Source organism: Ambystoma mexicanum, chromosome 3q (assembly GCF_040938575.1).
Source record: "Ambystoma mexicanum isolate Mex_15411 chromosome 3q, UKY_AmexF1_1, whole genome shotgun sequence".
NCBI classification, from domain to species: Eukaryota; Metazoa; Chordata; class Amphibia; order Caudata; family Ambystomatidae; genus Ambystoma; species Ambystoma mexicanum.
In genome coordinates, this window is record NC_090926.1 from 1,090,136,030 (window position 1) to 1,090,154,684 (window position 18,655).

General features: G+C 47.2%; 1 protein-coding gene across 1 annotated transcript in view; it reads right to left on the reverse strand.

Moving 5' to 3' along the window:
* LOC138447631 (E3 ubiquitin-protein ligase TRIM39-like) overlaps window positions 1-18,655 on the reverse strand; it is a 170,871-nt gene that overhangs the window by 121,627 nt on the left and 30,589 nt on the right. The window contains exons 3-4 of the mRNA XM_069603829.1: window positions 18,393-18,614; window positions 13,541-13,563 (exon numbers count right to left, since the gene is read on the reverse strand). Of these exons, the coding sequence (XP_069459930.1) occupies window positions 13,541-13,563; window positions 18,393-18,614 (245 nt within the window). The remainder of the gene's footprint in view (window positions 1-13,540; window positions 13,564-18,392; window positions 18,615-18,655) is intronic.

The following is an 18,655-nucleotide window of genomic DNA, read 5'->3' on the forward strand; positions in this document are numbered from 1 at the left end:
GATACTAGATCCAGTAATGCAAGGGCATTTCGCGTGCGAACAGGCTCTCGCAGCTGTGGCCTTTGCAATTGAAAAGAGCGCCACCATTGTCATGGGATGTTCAGTAACGCTATATGCGGAGCATTCCCTGTTCGCCATCCTTGAGCGATCAAAATCAACACTAACGACACAAAGAGCAGCAGCATATGAAGTAATAATTTCAAGCCCAAACGTACACGTTGTGAGGTGCAAAACAGTGAACCCAGCAACATTTATAACAGAGCCATGCACGACAAAGGACATACAGGAACACGATTGTGCCACATATGAGGGGGAGGGTGATGACATCCCGAAAGCAAGCGAAAATGCCCTACAGGAGGGAGAAATATATTTCATAGATGGGTCAGCATCAATAAACCCCAAAACAGGGGAAAAACACGTCGGAATGGAGGTAGTGCGCATGGAGGAAGATGAATATGAGACGATTGTGCAAAAGCGCCTCCCATCCCATTATTCAGCACAGGCAGCAGAATTAACTGCCCTGATTGAAGCACTGCACACAGCCAAAGGCTGTGCGGTGACAATATACTCAGACTCAGCATATGCAACTACCACGGTGCACCCAGGGTTGTCCCGGTGGCATAGACGAGGATTCAGGAGGGCAGACGGTTCTCTAGTACAGCAGGCAACATTATTAAATGAGCTAATAGATGCATTAGCAGTACCATCAGTGGTGGCAGTGGTGAAATGCCAGGCCCATACCAATAACACAGATGCAATCTCATTGGGAAACGCGGCAGCCGACGCGGCAGCGAAGGAGGCCTCTTATTTCAGTGTGACACCAACACTCGAATGCATTGCAAAAGCAACCACCACAGATCCACAAGAGGAAGCAAACAATAATACTCCAATAGCGCAGATAATAGAGTTACAAAGAAGAGCGCCCACAGAAGAGCAAGAACTGTGGAGCAAAAGGGGATGTAAAAAATCAGCCACATATCTCATTTGGAGGCAAGAGACAACAGGAAAGGTTGTAATGACCATAGAGTTACTAGAAATAGCATTCCAACATCTGCATTTCCCTGGCCATGTAGCAAAAAAACACATTGCCGCAGATATACAGGAACACTGGTTCGTCCCCAATTTGCAGGAGCACCTGTCAAAATTCATTGTAGAATGTATAACATGCCAAACATATAATTCAGGAATGACATTAACAACACTGCGTGGTACCCTGCCCCGACCAACAGGACCATTTAGAGAGCTCCACATAGACTATGCTGATATGGGAAAGCAGCGTAATAGAGCAAGATATTTGATTGTGGTGGTGTGCCCCTTTTCAAGGTGGGTGAAAGCGGGCCCATGTCCCCACCCAAAATGTGCGGCCAAGTTCCTTGTGCGGGAGGTGTTTTCACGATGGGGAATATGCAATGTCATTAGATCAGACAACGTTACGCACTTTGTGAATGACCTCTTTAAAGAAGTGACATCACTGTTGGGGGTAAAACACAAACTATGCTCAATTTATCATCCAATGGCGAATGGGGTGGTAGAAAAAATCAACAGATTATTAAAGATTAAGTTATCTAGGGGGGGCGTGGCTTGGCGCCGATGGCGAGCGGTAGCTGATCTGCCGAGCTCCGGCCGAGACGCCGTTTCCTGATCCTTTCTCTCCGGCTCATATGCGGCCCCAGCCCTTGCAGAGGAATGTGCGGTTGGGGGATGCGGTTCTGCATCTGAATAACCATTGGGCCCGCCGAATTGGACCCCCCAGACGCAGCTGCGGCCCTAAAACGGCTCTCCCCCCTCCCGCTTTGATCGGATCCAAGATGGCGCCTCGCATCGCATAGCGGAGCCTACGAGGGGTATCCCTCCCCCAACGGACTTCCAGGCCTGGTGGGGAGAAGCGGAAGCACGAGAAAGGAAAACGACTCCCCCGGGTGCCGCCCGTCTGACAGAGGACTGGCCTGTCTCGGGTCACTCTACCGATCCAGCCCCACAAGATAAGGTGCGCGAGATCCCGCTTCACCTGCGAGAGGGGCCTCCCGCCTACCCTCACTCTTCTGAAACTCGCCTCTGTGGGCCGCACAACCAGACACGGGGGCAAAACACAGCTCACGGCCCGAAATTCGGCTAAGAAGAGGGCCTCACTAGCAACCCCGCAAGCGATCTATCCTTTGAGGCCTAGGACATCCGCAATCAACACCTCAAGATGGCCGCCAAGAATAAGACCAGAGCCGCCACCATGGACTCCAAGGTGAAGACCCCCACTCTAGCCAGGGCCGGCTCCTCTGAAGTCGCCCGGACGACCGAAGGGGTGGCCGCCGATAACCACTCTCAGATACTTGATGCCATAGCTTCACTAAAAACGCATATAGACTCTAAGATCGACGAATTCAAAGTTGATATTCAACTGATCCGCCAAGACGCTCGCAACTTAGCGGAGAGGGTCACGACCGTCGAACAGTCGACGGAGGAAACATCCACGGCCACCACAGCCATGAAGTCAGAAGTTGCCCTCCTGAAGAGGAAAGTTGCCTTCCTGGAGGAAAGGGCGGAGGAGGCCGAAGGTCGGGCCAGACGGAGCAACATCAGGATCCTGGGTGTCCCGGAGGGGAACGAGGGGGCAAATACCACATCCTTCGTCGAAACCCTTCTGCTGCAAGAAATAGGGGCCGGCAAACTGACCCAGGGATTCTCAGTCGAGAGGGCCCACAGATCCCTCCAGAGGCGCCCTCCCCCTGGATCGCACCCCAGACCTATAATCGCTAAGATACTGAACTTTCAGGACAGAGAAACTATCTTACGGCGATCCAGGGAGGGGGGCCCCATCGAAAGAGGGGACTACAAAATCTCTATCTATCCGGACTATACGCAGAAGGTTCAGAGAGAGCGGAATTCATTTGTCCCGATAAAAGCTAGGCTCCGACAACTGAACCTAAAATATAGATTGCTATATCCGTCACGCCCCAGGGACGTCTACAAAGAGAGACTGGTATTCCTCGATAATCCAGAGGCAGCCAACATGTGGCTAGAGGATAATAACCTGGCGGATGGCAAGGACAACTCACGGAATGAGGCCTAACCCCCCCTGATCCCACAAGCGACCTCCGAGTAACAGTAAGAACTATCGTACATGACGCTGGAACACAGAAAGTAATCCAACTTCAGTTTTTCACTCGGAAACGGCCTCGCTCGGCTCTGCCGCCAGGCCCTCGCCCCACCCCCAGCGTAGAATTCACCCGGTCTAGGCACCTGCCTGACCCAGCTCGCGCCCGACTCCCGGATGGGCTCCGACGGCTCGAGAGCGCCTGAGCACCGCGACAATGTTGTAGTCGCTGGGCGCACCAGTTTGAGTTCTGTTATTAGTTTTATTAGTTGTACAGTCTTCATGCTTCCTTCGCCAACAAAGACCGAGATGGGTCCAGGACGTGACCCCGACGACCGGAATTCAGTGATATTCCCCCCGCAGCCCATCTACGGAGGACTAAAGCAGAGCCGGACTCCGGAGACCGAGTCCCGCATTAAATCCGAAACTCAGACCCGATGGCGGCACAGTTCACTGTGATGACATGGAATGTGAGGGGTATGGGCTCATACCTCAGACGCAATCGTATAAAATCCTATCTCAAAAGGAAGAAAGTTTCGATTGCTCTCCTTCAAGAGACTCACCTCACGACGGAGGCCATGTCCAAGATTGCAGACCGATGGGCTGGGACTGTGAGAGGGTCCCCCTACTCCAAATACGCTAGAGGGGTGCTAATATGGATAAGCCCGGACGTGCCCTTCCAGATGGAGGAGAGTGAACAAGATAAGGAAGGGAGATACGTTGTGATTTGGGGTACAATGGAACAGACCCCAGTCTGCTTGGTCAACTCCTACTTCCCACATCACAGAATACCGGCGTACCTCGCCACAATGATTACAAAGCTGATTCGGCACCGGGACCGCACCTTCATATGGGGAGGGGACTTCAATTGTGTTGCTGACGCAAGAGCGGACAGATCGCTGCCCCCCCCACACCCGAGCAACCTTGCATCCCGTGCCCTGAGGGAAACTCTGGGGCAGCTCAATCTAGTGGACATCTGGAGGGAACACCATCCGGCCGACAGGATTTACTCCCACTACTCAGCCCCACACGGAGTCCATACAAGAATTGACTACCTGTTTATCAACAAGGAGCTCGCCCCACGTGCTGCAGCTACAGAGTACCTGGGGCGAACGATCTCCGACCACTCCCCACTGACCATGCTATGGCAGTTGAGGGGCCCCAGACCCCCGATCCCCATGTGGAGGATGCCGACTGCAGCACTTGAAGATCTCGAGTTCAGGGAAGACCTTGCCGAAAAATTGGAAGATTACCTGGAAATCAACATGGGGTCGGTGTCCTCCTGGGGCACATTATGGGAAGCTATGAAGGTGGTGACCAGAGGTGAAATTATATCGAGAGCCGGTGGTACTCGCAGGCAATTGCAGAGAACGCTCGAAGCACGAGAAGCTGAGATCTCCCGACTAGAGTCTGCTCACGACGACTCCACAGAGGCCGAGAATAAATTGAAGGAAGCCCGCGCAGAATGTCAACAAGCATGGGAAAGACTGGAGAAATTCGATTTCACCACGCATACCACCCGATCCCACAAAGAATCGGATAAACCAGGGAGATTACTGGCCTGGCTCTGCAAGCAACACCCCAAACACCTCCCAGTGGAGATACGGGACGCCGATGGGACATCCCACACGACCCAGCTGGGGATCAATGAAGCCTTTGCCAAATTCTACACCGAACTGTATGCTCACAAGACGCAAATTCCTACTGAAGACATTATAGACACACTTGAGGAGATAGAACTTCTCCACATCTCACTCGAGCAGAGAGAGGAACTGGAGATGGAGATCACTCTTGAGGACGTACAAGGGGCGATCAGGTCCCTCTCTAACAACAAAGCCCCTGGCAGCGACGGCCTCCCACCTGAGTTTTACAAGACGTATGAGTCCATCCTCACCCCAGTTCTCCACAAGGTCTACCAGGAGGCATACACGAATGGGATTCTCCCCAACACCATGAAAGAAACCATAATCGTCCCTATGCTCAAGCCACACAAATCGCCCACCGACTGTGAGTCCTACGCCCTCTGGCCATGCTAAACTACGATGCCAAGATCCTCACATCCATATTGGCCCGCAAGCTGGCCGGAGTGGTGGGATCCATCGTCCATGAAGACCAGAACGGATTTGTACCTGGGCGCAACACCACTGCTAAGCTCAGGAGGCTACAGCATGTAATGGCTGAAACACACGAGAGGGACGAGGACCTGTCAGTGTTGTCGCTCGATGCTATCAAGGCCTTCGACTCCATATACTGGGAATGGATCAGGGAGGTCCTGAGAAGGTTTGGCTTCGGAGGGGGCTTCATCAGGTGGATCGAGGTCCTCTATAATTCCCCAATGGCGAGAGTGAAAACGGGAAGAATGGTATCAGCAGCCTGGGAAATACAAAGGGGAACGAGACAGGGGTGTCCGCTATCGCCCATGCTGTACATACTGGGCCTGGAGCCGATTGCACTATACTTCAGGCAGCAGCTTTTCGACGCTGGTATCAAGGTGGGCACTGTACACCACATAATATCTCTATACGCAGACGACGTCCTCCTTTACCTAAGCACTCCCGAAGTTAACGCACCGACAGCACTGGAGGTACTAGATAATTATGCGAAGTACTCGGGGATCCGATTCAGCAGGAGCAAGTCCTCCGCCTTCCCCCTGGCGGGCCTACGCAACATTCCAGAAAGCAATCTCCCAGTGATAGGAATAGGTTGGCAACTGGTCAAGTTCCGTTATCTGGGGATCAACGTAAGCCATAACCCTCTACTCACGCACGAACACAACACTGAGGACGCCATCATGAGTCTTCGACGCTCTATAAAATTCTGGTCCAAGCTCCCATTGGCCATGGTGGGCAGGGCAGCGATAGTCAAGATGAGCGTACTCCCCCGATTCCTATATTTCTTCGTGAACATTTGCCATTACGTTCGACCGCCCTTCTTCAAGAAGCTGGAGGCTATCATCAGGGACTTCCTTTGGGGCCCCCACAGGCACAAACTGTCGCTATCTGTTCTCTCCCTGCCACACAAAGAGGGCGGAATAAAGCTACCGGATCTCCAGTTATACTATCTGGCTGCCCAGCTGAGTCACATAACGAAATGGCTCTCGGACGAACCTTCGGCTGAGACGGAACTACTGAGTCAATCCTCGAACAATGTGATCCCCAAGGAAACCCTGTGGCACCCCACACGGCAATCCCTGGTCACCTCACAAGTGATTGACCTGGGAAGGAAGATATGGGCCAGGTCCTGCTACATCAGGCGAGTACAACACCCATATTCTCCGGATAACCCCATTTTAGCAGACACCTGCCGAACGGATGCAGACCTCTCCACGGCAAGGAGGTGGGAAGAAGCCGGCATATACACATGGGGCGACATGTACGAGGAAGGGGAATTCAGGGACTTTGAATCTCTTAAGGCCGCCGAAGGAATACCCCCGGGCCAGTTCTTCTGGTACCACCGCCTTAAACAGACTGCCAAGAAACAATGGACCGGCTGGCCAGAGGAATCCTCCCCTGACCCTCTACTTCAAGAAATGCATGACCTCTCGGATGGCTGGAGACCAGTCTCCAGGCTCTACAGCAGACTATGCGACAAACCTAACCCTAAAGGCGAAGATCTGAGGGCGAAATGGGAAGCGGACTTTGGGACCCCGATCACGAATAAAGAATGGGAGAGAGCGCTAATATTTCCCAAAAAAGTGTCCAGGAATACCAGATTCGGCCAGATTCAACTGAACGTCCTGTATAGGACATACATGACCCCACACAGGGTCGCCTCCTTCAATAAGACATCCTCCCCTGCATGCCCATGGTGTGGGAATGATAAAGCGGACATGATCCACATGTTCTGGACTTGCACTAAGGCGATGACACTATGGTCCAAAGCCAAACAGACTTGCATGGACGCCGGAATGACGAGGTACGAATGGACCCCCGGCGAGTGCCTCCTGGGGAATTACCCCAGACCTAGCAAGTCCAAGCATGCTGTCAGACTAATGGACATCTCATGCATCCTGGTTAAGAGAACAATTGCAATGGCCTGGAAGACGCCGTCGGCCCCCAGGCATGAACGATGGCTCAAAGAACTCGAGAGATGGACAGTAGCTGAAACCAGGGCCTGGCAAGAAGGAATCACGTCAAGCGGCGAAACCGAGTGCGGCACCCTGGAATCATGGAAGGCCCTCCTCAGAGACATACGCTTCAACGCCGACCACAAACCCCCCTGAAATCTCGTAGCATCACACTGGCACTATCCCCTGATGCCAGCACTGGAAGGACAGCCCTTGTATGCGACCCCTCCTGCTTCCTGAAACTCTGGGTCGCAGGCCCTAACCCATCCGTCCACTGTAAGTTTGCTGCAACATGAAGACTGTTGTTGATTAGTTTGTTCGCTCCCCCTCCCCTGTCCCCCTTGCACCGTCCCCTCCCTTGTTTGAACCACCGTTTGATTTCTCGTTGTATTGCACGTTTTTTTTCTCCCACCAAAATCAATAAAATACGTTTAAAAAAAAAAAAAAATTAAGTTATCTAAGCTGTGTAACACATTGAAGAAAAACTGGGTGTATTGCTTGCCCCTAGCCCTGTTCCAACTCAGGACGCAACCATGTAAAGACCACCATCTAAGCCCCTACGAAATTGTGACTGGGAGGCGAATAAATACGCCAGTATCCCCTATTAGAAGAGCTTCAGATGCGCACAGGGCTTCCACAGTGCTGGGGGAAGAGTTCAAGGAATACCTAACCCTGTTAACACGCACAGTACGCAGCATAGCACGACAAATAGCACTGCCTTTTACTGAAAATGTGGCGACTGATACCACCACACCGGCCACAGACAGTTCAAGCGGGCCACTGATGCTAGGAGCACATCAAATGACACTTTCCAATGGATAAAATAAGTATGTGACCCCATCTGGTCGCAACATGTCGCAAAGCTAACGTGGGTCACAGCATTAGAAAAACCTATCAAAATACAAAAAAAAGTGCCACATGAACTATGTTTCTGTGGGGAAGGAAAAGTGAACATGGGGGAGACAAAGAGATGTAACAAAACGGTAATCATACCCGACATGAAAAAAGGCACAACTGCACTAATGGATATGTATTGGGTTTGCGGCAAACAAGCTTACCTGCACCTCCCAGCATCGTGGAAAGGGACTTGTGCTCTAACCACCCTCCACACAGCCCTGATGGTAATACCAGAAAGCCATATCCAAGGGTCAGCAGAGAAATCGGCTGGAATATCGGCAGCAGAGCAATCGGCTGAACAATCGACAGTGCCCCAACTATTAAGAACAGGAGCTCCAGCATATGAACTATTGTCAGAATATGAACTAAAGAAAATATTGACATGAAGTAAAAGGTCCTCCAATTACATCTCACCCGAATCTTCGAAACTCCTTGCTGAGATCCCACAGAAGTACAAGCTCTTTTCATCAGCAGAGACATTTTTCGCCTCACTTCTTGCCCCGGGATTGCAAGCACAAGCAAACGCCAAATGGTTGCAGATAGTGCGCTAGGAGCTCATTCAACTGGCCAACGACACTGAAGAGGGGTCAACGTGATAAAAATAGAGCTCAGCGCACTGCGCCTAATAACAATGCAAAACAGATATGTCTTAGATCTCCTCACAGCCATGGACGGTGGTGTTTGCTGAAAAATTGGGGGGGCGTGTTGCACATTCGAGCCAACTGAAGATGCTGATAACGGGTCACTCTCCCATGTGATAACAGCAGTGCACAATTTAGGGGAGAGAATGAGAACAGAAGGAGGAGTAGAAGAAAGCACATGGTTCGACAATTTGTTCAGCTGGATACCATCATGGGTAAATGTGGCAATGAAAATATTGATCCTCATCATCGTCTTTGTGCTCCTGTTCTTCTGTGTGTGCCAACTGGGCCTACGGTGTTGTGAGAAAAGCATGCCAACCTCAGCTATGATGATGGTAACAATGGGCCGAACAAAAACGGTAGCTACCATGATAGATGCACAAATGCAAACAGGGGAATACACTACACCACAATACAGGATGACAGCAATTTACAGGCAATATGGGGATATAGTGGATAATTTGCATCATACAACGATAAAAGAACCAAGAGAGTTGCAATGGTACCAAGAAGTATGGGTAGATCTAGATGGGGATGGAGGAATTTACTTAATGTGTACGCCGGACGAATATGCCAGAAGAGGAAACATCTTAAGAAATGTATGCAGAGCGTGGATGCCAATAAAAGGCACCCCAGCGTGGGACGATGCTGTGGCAGAGGCTGAGTACTACCGAAGGGAGAAAGAAAAGAATAAAAAGTAGAAGTATTCGTTACTTTAGATGTAACGAAAGGGGGGAATGTGTGGGAGCGAGGGGCCAACAGGCCCCTCGCTGTCATCACTTCTCAGTACAAGACTTAGACCAAGTGCCTCTAGTTGTGGGTACGCCCCTCGCCCTTATGCGATGTTAACTTTGGGTTACATTCGCATAGATGGGACCACCAAGCAGGACACAGGGCATCCATTTTTTGTACCCCCTTTCGACTTCATCTTGGTAACCAGGCCTCACTGCAATAGTACACAATGCATCTCTCCCTTTGGCCCGCCGCAGTAGCCCGGAGCACATGGCCCCCACCCTCGTCCCCACTCCAACTGGAAAACTCAGCAGCTCCATTCTCACGCTGAAGCCGGAGCGGCTTGCAACAAATAATACATGTAACACATCCCTTTTCCTCTGAGATCACTGTCCTGCATGTGAACCAACATGAGCCAAGCACATAGCTCATCCATCTCCACAAAAGTGTCCTTGCCCTCTTACCCTTGCCAGTTGAAACCTTTTGCCATTCTAACCCTGTGTCCTTGCAAGGCATTCCTTTCATGTGCCAGACTGCCAACCATGCTATGAAGCCCACCCAACAGACCCCCAACTAACATTAGACCCCTGTTGCAGTATATCGTGCCCAATACTAATAAGTGCCACATACCTGAGATTCTTATGAGACTAATCCTATAGTTCAATGACAGTATTATAGTGGTCAAGGCCCCTAAACCTGTGACCTGTATGACCCAAATGTTGTAGATGATATAAACTCTTGAGTGATTTGTATAACGACATGATACACTACTGAGAGTCTTTTATCAACTATTATTTAGTGCATGCATTACTCAGAATGTATTTTCTTAGCTTAGATAGTGACCACCGTATTTCACAGTGACCTGATCCTCTCCCATCCGGAGCACAGATGTCTGACGTCAATCCTCCCGCCAACCAAGCAACCAACCCAGAGGAAGAGATGATGCCCACACCTAAGACACCACCCTGGCTGACAATCCAGGTCCAACGTAGCCTCATATGTTAAAGATGTCAATGTACTATATTAATGTGTTGTAACCTTGATGTGGTCAGAGCGCTCTCAGAGATAAACTTTTCCTTGAACTCTCGCAGCCTGCTCTTTTGTGCCTTATTCCCTGCCCAGGGAGTGTCCGTTTTATTCATTTCACACGTGTAAGTCAGGGAGGGCACAAACACAAGTGTGAGGCTTTTAGGCTAGTGACAAGTTACTACAAACCAGAATATCACCAATGTGAGTGATGCCAATGCCATAGGTATTGCGGGTTGTGAAGGCAATAGATATTTTAGCGCCGTTAGATGTGAGGAGGCCTCAAGGTAAGCTGTATACTGGTTGTGGTGTATGTTCTGCAAAATGGCTGAAGTCTGATAAACACATGACAGGCATTCAAATTGGCACCGACAAGCACCAGATCGCGTTATATGCGGGCAATATTTTATTATATGTTGGATGTCTCCCTAGTATATATGCATTTTGGAGCTACTGGTAGAATCGGGACCACTGGCGGGTACAAATGCCCCTCAGGGTGGTTAAGCATGGGATGTGGGAGGGGTTAGGAGGGGAGGGGTTGCCCCCTTTATTCTACAGACATACACTATCAAATACTTGGGATTTTCCATTAGCCCTGGCATCCATAGTTTGATAGGTAACAGAAATCCCCAGATGTTAATAAGGATTAAAGCCGATTAGGCTAGATGGACTGTTCTACCATTGTCGCTAATCGAGCGCATCAATGCATTTAAAATGAACTCCCTTCCCAAATTGATTTATCCAGCGCAGATGATCACCCACCCCCCACTCATGCAGATGTTCAGAGACCTCGACAAACTCATTAATCACTTTGTTTAGTTTCACAGAAATATTAGAGTAAATATCAAAATTCCTCCAGCCAGCAAAAATGATGGAGGCCTCGCACCACTATCGTGGAGGATGTATTATCAAGCAGCAAAATTGTGCTTGATTAAACAAAGGCTTTTCAGTTCAGGTACAACCAGCTGGAGATCAATGGAACTGACTGAACTGCGTCCCTTCACCGAGCCGAAATAACAGCTCTGCCACCTAAGCTGATCCCTATACATATTAAACAATACCCTATTGTCATCATACGCTTCAGAGTTGGCATCAGATGCTGCGACTCACCTTTAACCCTCTCAGGGTTGTGCAGCAGTGTGTTAACATATAAGCTACACTACATGGCAACTGGTGGTGACTGGGTAAGGGCTGTAATGGAGAGAGTTTTTCAATATCGATTTTCCCTGCATGAGACTACAGGTGTGTCTCCTTTCGAGGGATTGAGGTGACACAAACCAAACACCTGATTGTGCCAGGGGTGGATTGATGGACATACATGAATATGATGGAAGAGAAAGAAAAAAGCAAAGAGAGAGGTGCTCTAAAAGTAGCTATGATAAATTGAACTGTGCATGGAAACTTCATATGCTTGCAGGAACATTGGAGAAGGTGAGGCTTCCCAGAAATGTTCGGAAAGGGTGGTCAAAGTTTTCGATTCAGTGGCTGTGAAAGAGGTTTTATGGAATTCTGCAAAATTTGGAACAATGAGATGATGACAATATGATCATCAAGAGGAAGGCAGGAGTGAAGCGGAGCCCAATGGATGAAGGAGGGATGGAGAGTAAGATGATATGGTCAAGACTACCGGTGGAGTAAAGGAGGTGTGTTGCATTGCACCACGATTTACCAGACTGTGAAACGGTTGAGGGGCCCCAAAAACTCTGGCTTAACATGGATCCAGGAAAGTATGAATCTACTTGGACTACAAGGACTCACCATAGCCTTGGTATGAGGCGATGTGATGCCAAAGAGTGATTGAATTTCTTTAGTAGTCAACACAATTTTTCTGTTGACACTGTGTTAAATGTTGAATCCTGGCAAATAAAAACTGTACATCCATCCAGGCTGGCGAAATTCAATAAATCACCACACTCTGTCTGCACCTGGTGCTGTGAGAATAATGCGGACCTGATTCACATGTTCTGGTCGTGCACCAAAACACAGTCCCTGTGGACCACCGTACAGCTGACAAGCGAAAAAGCAGGGTTGACTAGGTACAAGTGGACCCCGGACGAATGCCTTCTGGGAACGTACCCCAGGCCGGCCAAACTTAAACACCTGGCCAAATTAATGTACATCATGGGCATACTGCCAAAAAGGACAATTGCAATGTCCTGGAAAAAACCTGCAGGAACCCAACAAAAGGTATGGCACAGAGAATTGGAACGTTTGTTACAAGCTGAAACAAAGGCATGGGAAGACAGTGTTGCCAGGTCCACGAACGCCTCGAGCATGACCCTAACGGCCAGAAAAGAACTCACAGGATCCTTGTTTCACCCCTCGGATGACAAGCTCCCATGAACAAGAACAAACCTATGGAAAACGGATTCACATCCAACATCACAGAACCCCGAGAGCAACTAGCCACAATTTCGCTGGGTCCTTACAAGCTCAAGTCCCCTCTCCCCCCTACCCCCGGCTTGCCTAACCCCCTCTGAACCGACAGACTGCCCTGTCACGATGGAAGGAGCACTTGGAGACAGTTAAAGTTGAATTGTTAAATGTTAATGTCTTATTACGAAAGGCTTATTATCCTCTAACTATGGACGTATTTTATGTCATGCAAATGTAAAAATGATAAATGCCAATAAATAAATTTAAAAATAAATAAATAAAAACTGTACATTCCGAGTCCTGCAGTTTGTGCATCCCATGAGGCATCTTTGACAGGCCCAATAACTTAATAAAGGTTTCCAAAGTGTCTTCTGATTTACAAAGTATAACTGAATTTAAGAAATGAAAGCGAATTACAATAATACTGATACTAAAACAGTTATCCTAATCTTAGTAGGCTGGTATAAGTGACCTGTTTTAGTGAATAATTGTGTTGGCTATCTGCCAAGATTTCTAATGGTTATGACAAATACTGGAAATCTTTACAGAGACTAATGAGGGGTCTTCTGAGGATATGAAAGGGATATTTAACATTTTTGATGAGAAAAGTGATTGATCTACAGATAAGGTAACTTATATATCAGTTCATATTAATGTTTAGCACCATTCCTAAATGTTCCTCTCTGCAGCAGTCAGCTTAGAGGTGATCCATACCTGCTCAGTGTGTCCTTCGCATCCTAAAGGAGAGATCGAGAAAAAACAACCGATCAATATTCCCTCTACAGAACAGCTCTTTCTTAGTCTGTTACAATAAATATATATGCTTCAAGACATGCAAAAGATGAAGCAAACAAGTTAGTATACACATTTCTGAGAGCCCCATTTAAAAACAATCCCTTATACAGTCAAGAACGTTATATGATGGCCAACTATTGGTGGAAGGCACCCTATCCTCCTACATTATGCAAAATAGGCTTCTGAGCTTTTAGTGGATAGTGAAGAGCATTCCAGAGTCTGTTGGCTTGCACATGCACTGATGTGCCTTTCTGTCTATACTTGGCTTTGAAAGTGGTAAGAGTGCGCCTCTACTTTCTAACAGCATTCTTTAAAGGAACACAACTCATAGACCACCTGTAAGCCCAGCCTTCTCCCCGTGACTTTGGTGCCGCTCCCATGGACCCCTTGCTTCATACTAAACATATCTACGTACCCCATCTTCCCAGATCCCACCCACGGCTCTAGAGACAAGTTGAGATCTTGTTTAACATGTCGATATGCATACAGGATATTCTACTGAATCATGGATGTGAATGGTCAACACGACAGAAGCCGACTTGAATGTCCATCATCAAAGTGTGAGGCTAGAATTTGAATCACTGCATTGTTCAGCAAGATATCATTGGGAAAGGAAACTGGGCTCTTATAACTAGTCAACATGAGATGTATCAAATTTAAAGAATGGATTGGCTACCAGGGAAGAGGTCATGTAAAAGAGCCCTATTTAGTCCCTGGAGGTGTCTGCCTCACCTTGAACGTGTGTTAGAGTGACAGACTGTGGCCTTTTTATAATTTTATTTGGCTGCATTATGGCATACACTTTTTAACGCATTGGTGGCCACTTGTTCCCTGAAGGAGAACTGTGACGAAAAATAGGAGTTCAAATCCTGTGACTAGCCATTTAGTTTGATATGATATGATATGATATGGTATTTATAACGCGTCTGTACACTAGTGTTTCTAGGCGCGACAAGACAAGGAGGGGGGACAAACGGAGGATAAAACAACGATCTTACAAGGCCTTGGACATATTACATTTCTGTTTGCTATCTGTAACAATTGTATTTTTGTAAACTGTATAAATGGGGCACTTTTACTCCATTGTATATACCATGCCCTGAACCATATTCTTGAGCGCCCATATACCCCTAGGTCTGGAGCGCTTTATAAATAAAATAAACAAACAAACAAACAAACCTTCTTCCCAACTATTAGTGAAATTTGTTGACTTATAACCTGTGGATCATCTGTGGAAATTCACTTCTTTGTGCCTGAAATTCAACCGGTCTGATCCTCCATCCCCAGAAGCTTGCAGACTGCATCTTCTGCAGCTACCCTGGAACTCTGGTAACACGTGCCTGCATTTTCCCTAAAAGCAGGAGCTGACTATTGTCCGGTTAAAGTCTCAAATATTCTAAACTTTTTTTAAATTAAGTGTCTAAATATTTTACCCACTGGTGAAATTGTGTTATGTTGTGTAGATTGTTATGTTTCATTGGTACTGTTTGTGTTAGTCTTCCTTTCTTGTATATTTCTTGATGCTCCACTATAACTAAAGAGTGGATGGTCAGATCTACTGAGAGGTGGTTCCTTTGTTGTGTGATTTTGTCTTAATGAACTGTACTCTGCAACCATCTGAATCCACTCCTAAGAGGGAGGTTTACCTGTTCTGTTACGATTCCCATTGCAAGAGCCAGGAGTAATATGGTGGAAACTACTGCTGAACACCACAAGACAGTGTGACGGGTCAAACATGCGAGATGGACAAGTAGGTAGATATTTCTCACAAGTAGCCATTTTATTAAATAATAATAATAATAATAATAATAATAACATTTGTAAACTTTTTTTTGTAACAAACCATAAACAAAAAAACAAAACAAAATAAACATAAATTAAAATTAATTGAAACAAAAATCGTTTTCAATGCCCAAATTGAAGACGCATCTAACAAGCCGGGAAAACCTTTTCAAAATATTTTAATCTCTGGAAAAAACTGTTTCTGTTACCACCACCCATGTTCCCTCAGCGTTAGACTGTAGGGTGGTTCAGTTGGCCTTTGAAGCAAAGATTGCCAAAGCAAGGGACCAGGTTCTCCTACCAAATCCGCTTCGAAACCCTACTGTGGCCCTGAGGGACATTCGTTCTTCAGCCCTATCGTGGTATCAGATATGGAGAAGTTACACTCCGGAATGAAATCCACCTCATGTGCAGAAAACCCACTTCCACCTAAAATCATTCTTGAGCATAGAGCTCCTTTTGCTCCTTTCCTGACACGGCTTGTCAACGCTTCCTTCCGGGACAAGCACATTCCGCTTTCCATCAAAGCGGTTACTGTCACTCTCCTCCCTAAAAAAGTAGCCTCAACCACAGAGACTCATCTCAAGCAGATAAACTGCCATTTTCTCTTGAAGATCCTAGACAAACTTTCTACTGCACAATTTCAATCCTATGTCGAGGCCAATAACATCCTGCATGGGGGCCAATCAGGTTTCAGCCGGCCCATAGCACGGAAAAGGCTCTAATAGATCTGCAATCTCATATGCTAAGGATAATGGAGAAAGGCAAGTCAGGCATGCTGGTCCCTTTAGAAATATCTGCAGCTTTTAATCTGCTAGACCACCAACGCCTACTCCTTGCTCTAGAATCCATTGGAAATTGCTCCAGTGGAGCTTCAATCCTTCCTGCTCCACTCCGTCTCCAGAATCCATTGGGGAGATACTTTCTCATCTCCAGCATCCATCCTTTGTGGAGTTCCGCAAGGTGACAGTCTGACGCCCGTACTGTTTAATATATATTCAGCCCCTCTGCTTCCTTTTAGAGAGCCTAGGCATCTTTTTTACCAACTACAGGGACGACATGCAACTGATCATGGAAGTCAGCGGGTACTACTCCCTAGACTCATCCAAACTGCTTTCACTTCTCAATCAGATCGAATTGTGGATGTTAGAAAATTGGATGTGCATTAATGGAGGGAAGATGGAGTTGCTCATGATTGGCACTTCCCAGGCCAGGGGCAAGCTTAGTGCGAATGATTATACCTTTGCTATAAATAACATTAGTATCCCAGTCCAGCACAAGGTAAAAATCCTTGGTGTCACCCTGAAAGCCTCACTCAACTCGGACGAACACACCGACATGATCAGCAGAAATTGTGATTATCATCTCCGACTTCTCAGAAACATAAGACCATTTCTGACTGAGAAGAATGCCGCCACCAGCGCTTGTGCCACTGTCCTTTCAAGGTTACACTACTGTAATGCGCTACTTCTTGGGTCAAACCATACCAGTCTAAAAAGATGTCAGCAAATTCAGTACGATGCATACAAAGCATAAAAAATGTCCCATGGGAGGAGCACATTTCGAAACATCAGAAAGATCTGCATTGGCTGTTCATACAGGATCACATCAAATTTAAAACATGTACCATCATCCACCGTTGTTTTTTTGGCAATTCCACTTCCTATCTTAAATCTGCGGTGACTCACTAGTCACCTGGAAGACAACTGCGCTCATCTGACCTGGCCCTGGTCTACTGCCCGATCTTGCCACTTTCTTTCCACCACAGTATTCTACCACATTGCAGAACTTCAATTATCTTCTTCCTGGTCCCTAATGCTCATTTCCCTTTTAAAGTTATTCAATTTACTTTGTTTTGGAGATTTATAAGATACTTATTTATGGAGAGTTCTCAAAGGAATTAATGGTTGTTTGTTGTTTTCACAATTCAAATATACTGTAGAATTATGACAATCAGAAGTAGTACTAATTCCCAGACATTTGCATATTTTATTTCCCTTTTTACCATAGGGCTTTAATGCTTTATGCCATGGGGAAATCTTGGGGAGGAAGCCTTACTATGATGACAAGCCATCAGATATTCAGGCATTAGGGAACCTTCACCCTCAGAAGAGGATAAATACTGTGTTTCCCCTGACGGAGTACTGACTTTCTCTTGAGGGCCTTCTCCTCCCATGTAATTCACCTCGCTCATACCACCCCCATGGTCAGGATCAGGTAGCGGCCACCATCCCCATGCCACATGGGAGGAGAATTGAGGTTAGGATTCTGTGAGGATGCTGCAGGATTCATCACAACAGTATTTCTAAGCCCTCACCAGAGGACACTTAAAACAAAACATCTTCCTAACACATATATACACATATATAGTGATTTGTAAGAGGACACTGATACAAGCAGGACAGGGCTCCCAAGCTTCCCTTAGTTCACCTGTTGGAATCAGTAGTTATACAATCAAGGCCAAGCTTTCAGGTGGGGTGATGGGCAGAAGAGAATACAGGTTAACACATCTATCAATCTGAATTGTCCCACAACATTGGGTGGACATGTTAGTTAGCCCCAAATGATTAGAGTTCAGCACAGGATTACGGTTGGTAAAAATCTCACAGGGCTCAACATTGTCAATGTGCAGCATGAGCAGAAGAACAATCACCTGCTCTGTTTAACTAAAAAAGAGCTCATCTTCCAAAGTGGAGTAATGTGAATTAAAGGCGTAAAAGCCACATTTTCAATCATTTGTATGGCAGAGAGGAAGGACCGAACGCAGCTTGCGCTTCCGCTGCCTTCCTTCCTCTACGGAGTCTACGCCATACAAAGGATCCATCATTTGCACGGCATGCATGTCCAGTCTTCCCAGTGAAGACTAATTTTAAAAAACTGTTGCTGATATACAGGAATTCAATGTACAGCTTATGAGAGTTTCCTATATTGACTGTGTCCAGTGCCCCAGTTTTTATGTATATGTTTTTCAAGAAATCCCACAACTCACCTTCAAAAATTCCAGGTCTGACTTGTTGTCAACATCTGCGATGAGTGCCTGCAATGAAGACTGCTCTTCTTCCAAATGGGAGATTTTGCTGCACATGCTCTTCAGGAGTTCTTTCTCTTCTTCTTCCAGATCGGTGAGAAGGCCTTGCTTCCTCGCCTCCAAATATTGCTGGGACTCATCGAACTCCCGTACAATGTTCTCCCTCTGGGCCTTGAATTTTGACTTCAATTAAAGGTGACAAAAGAATATCACACAACTGAGGT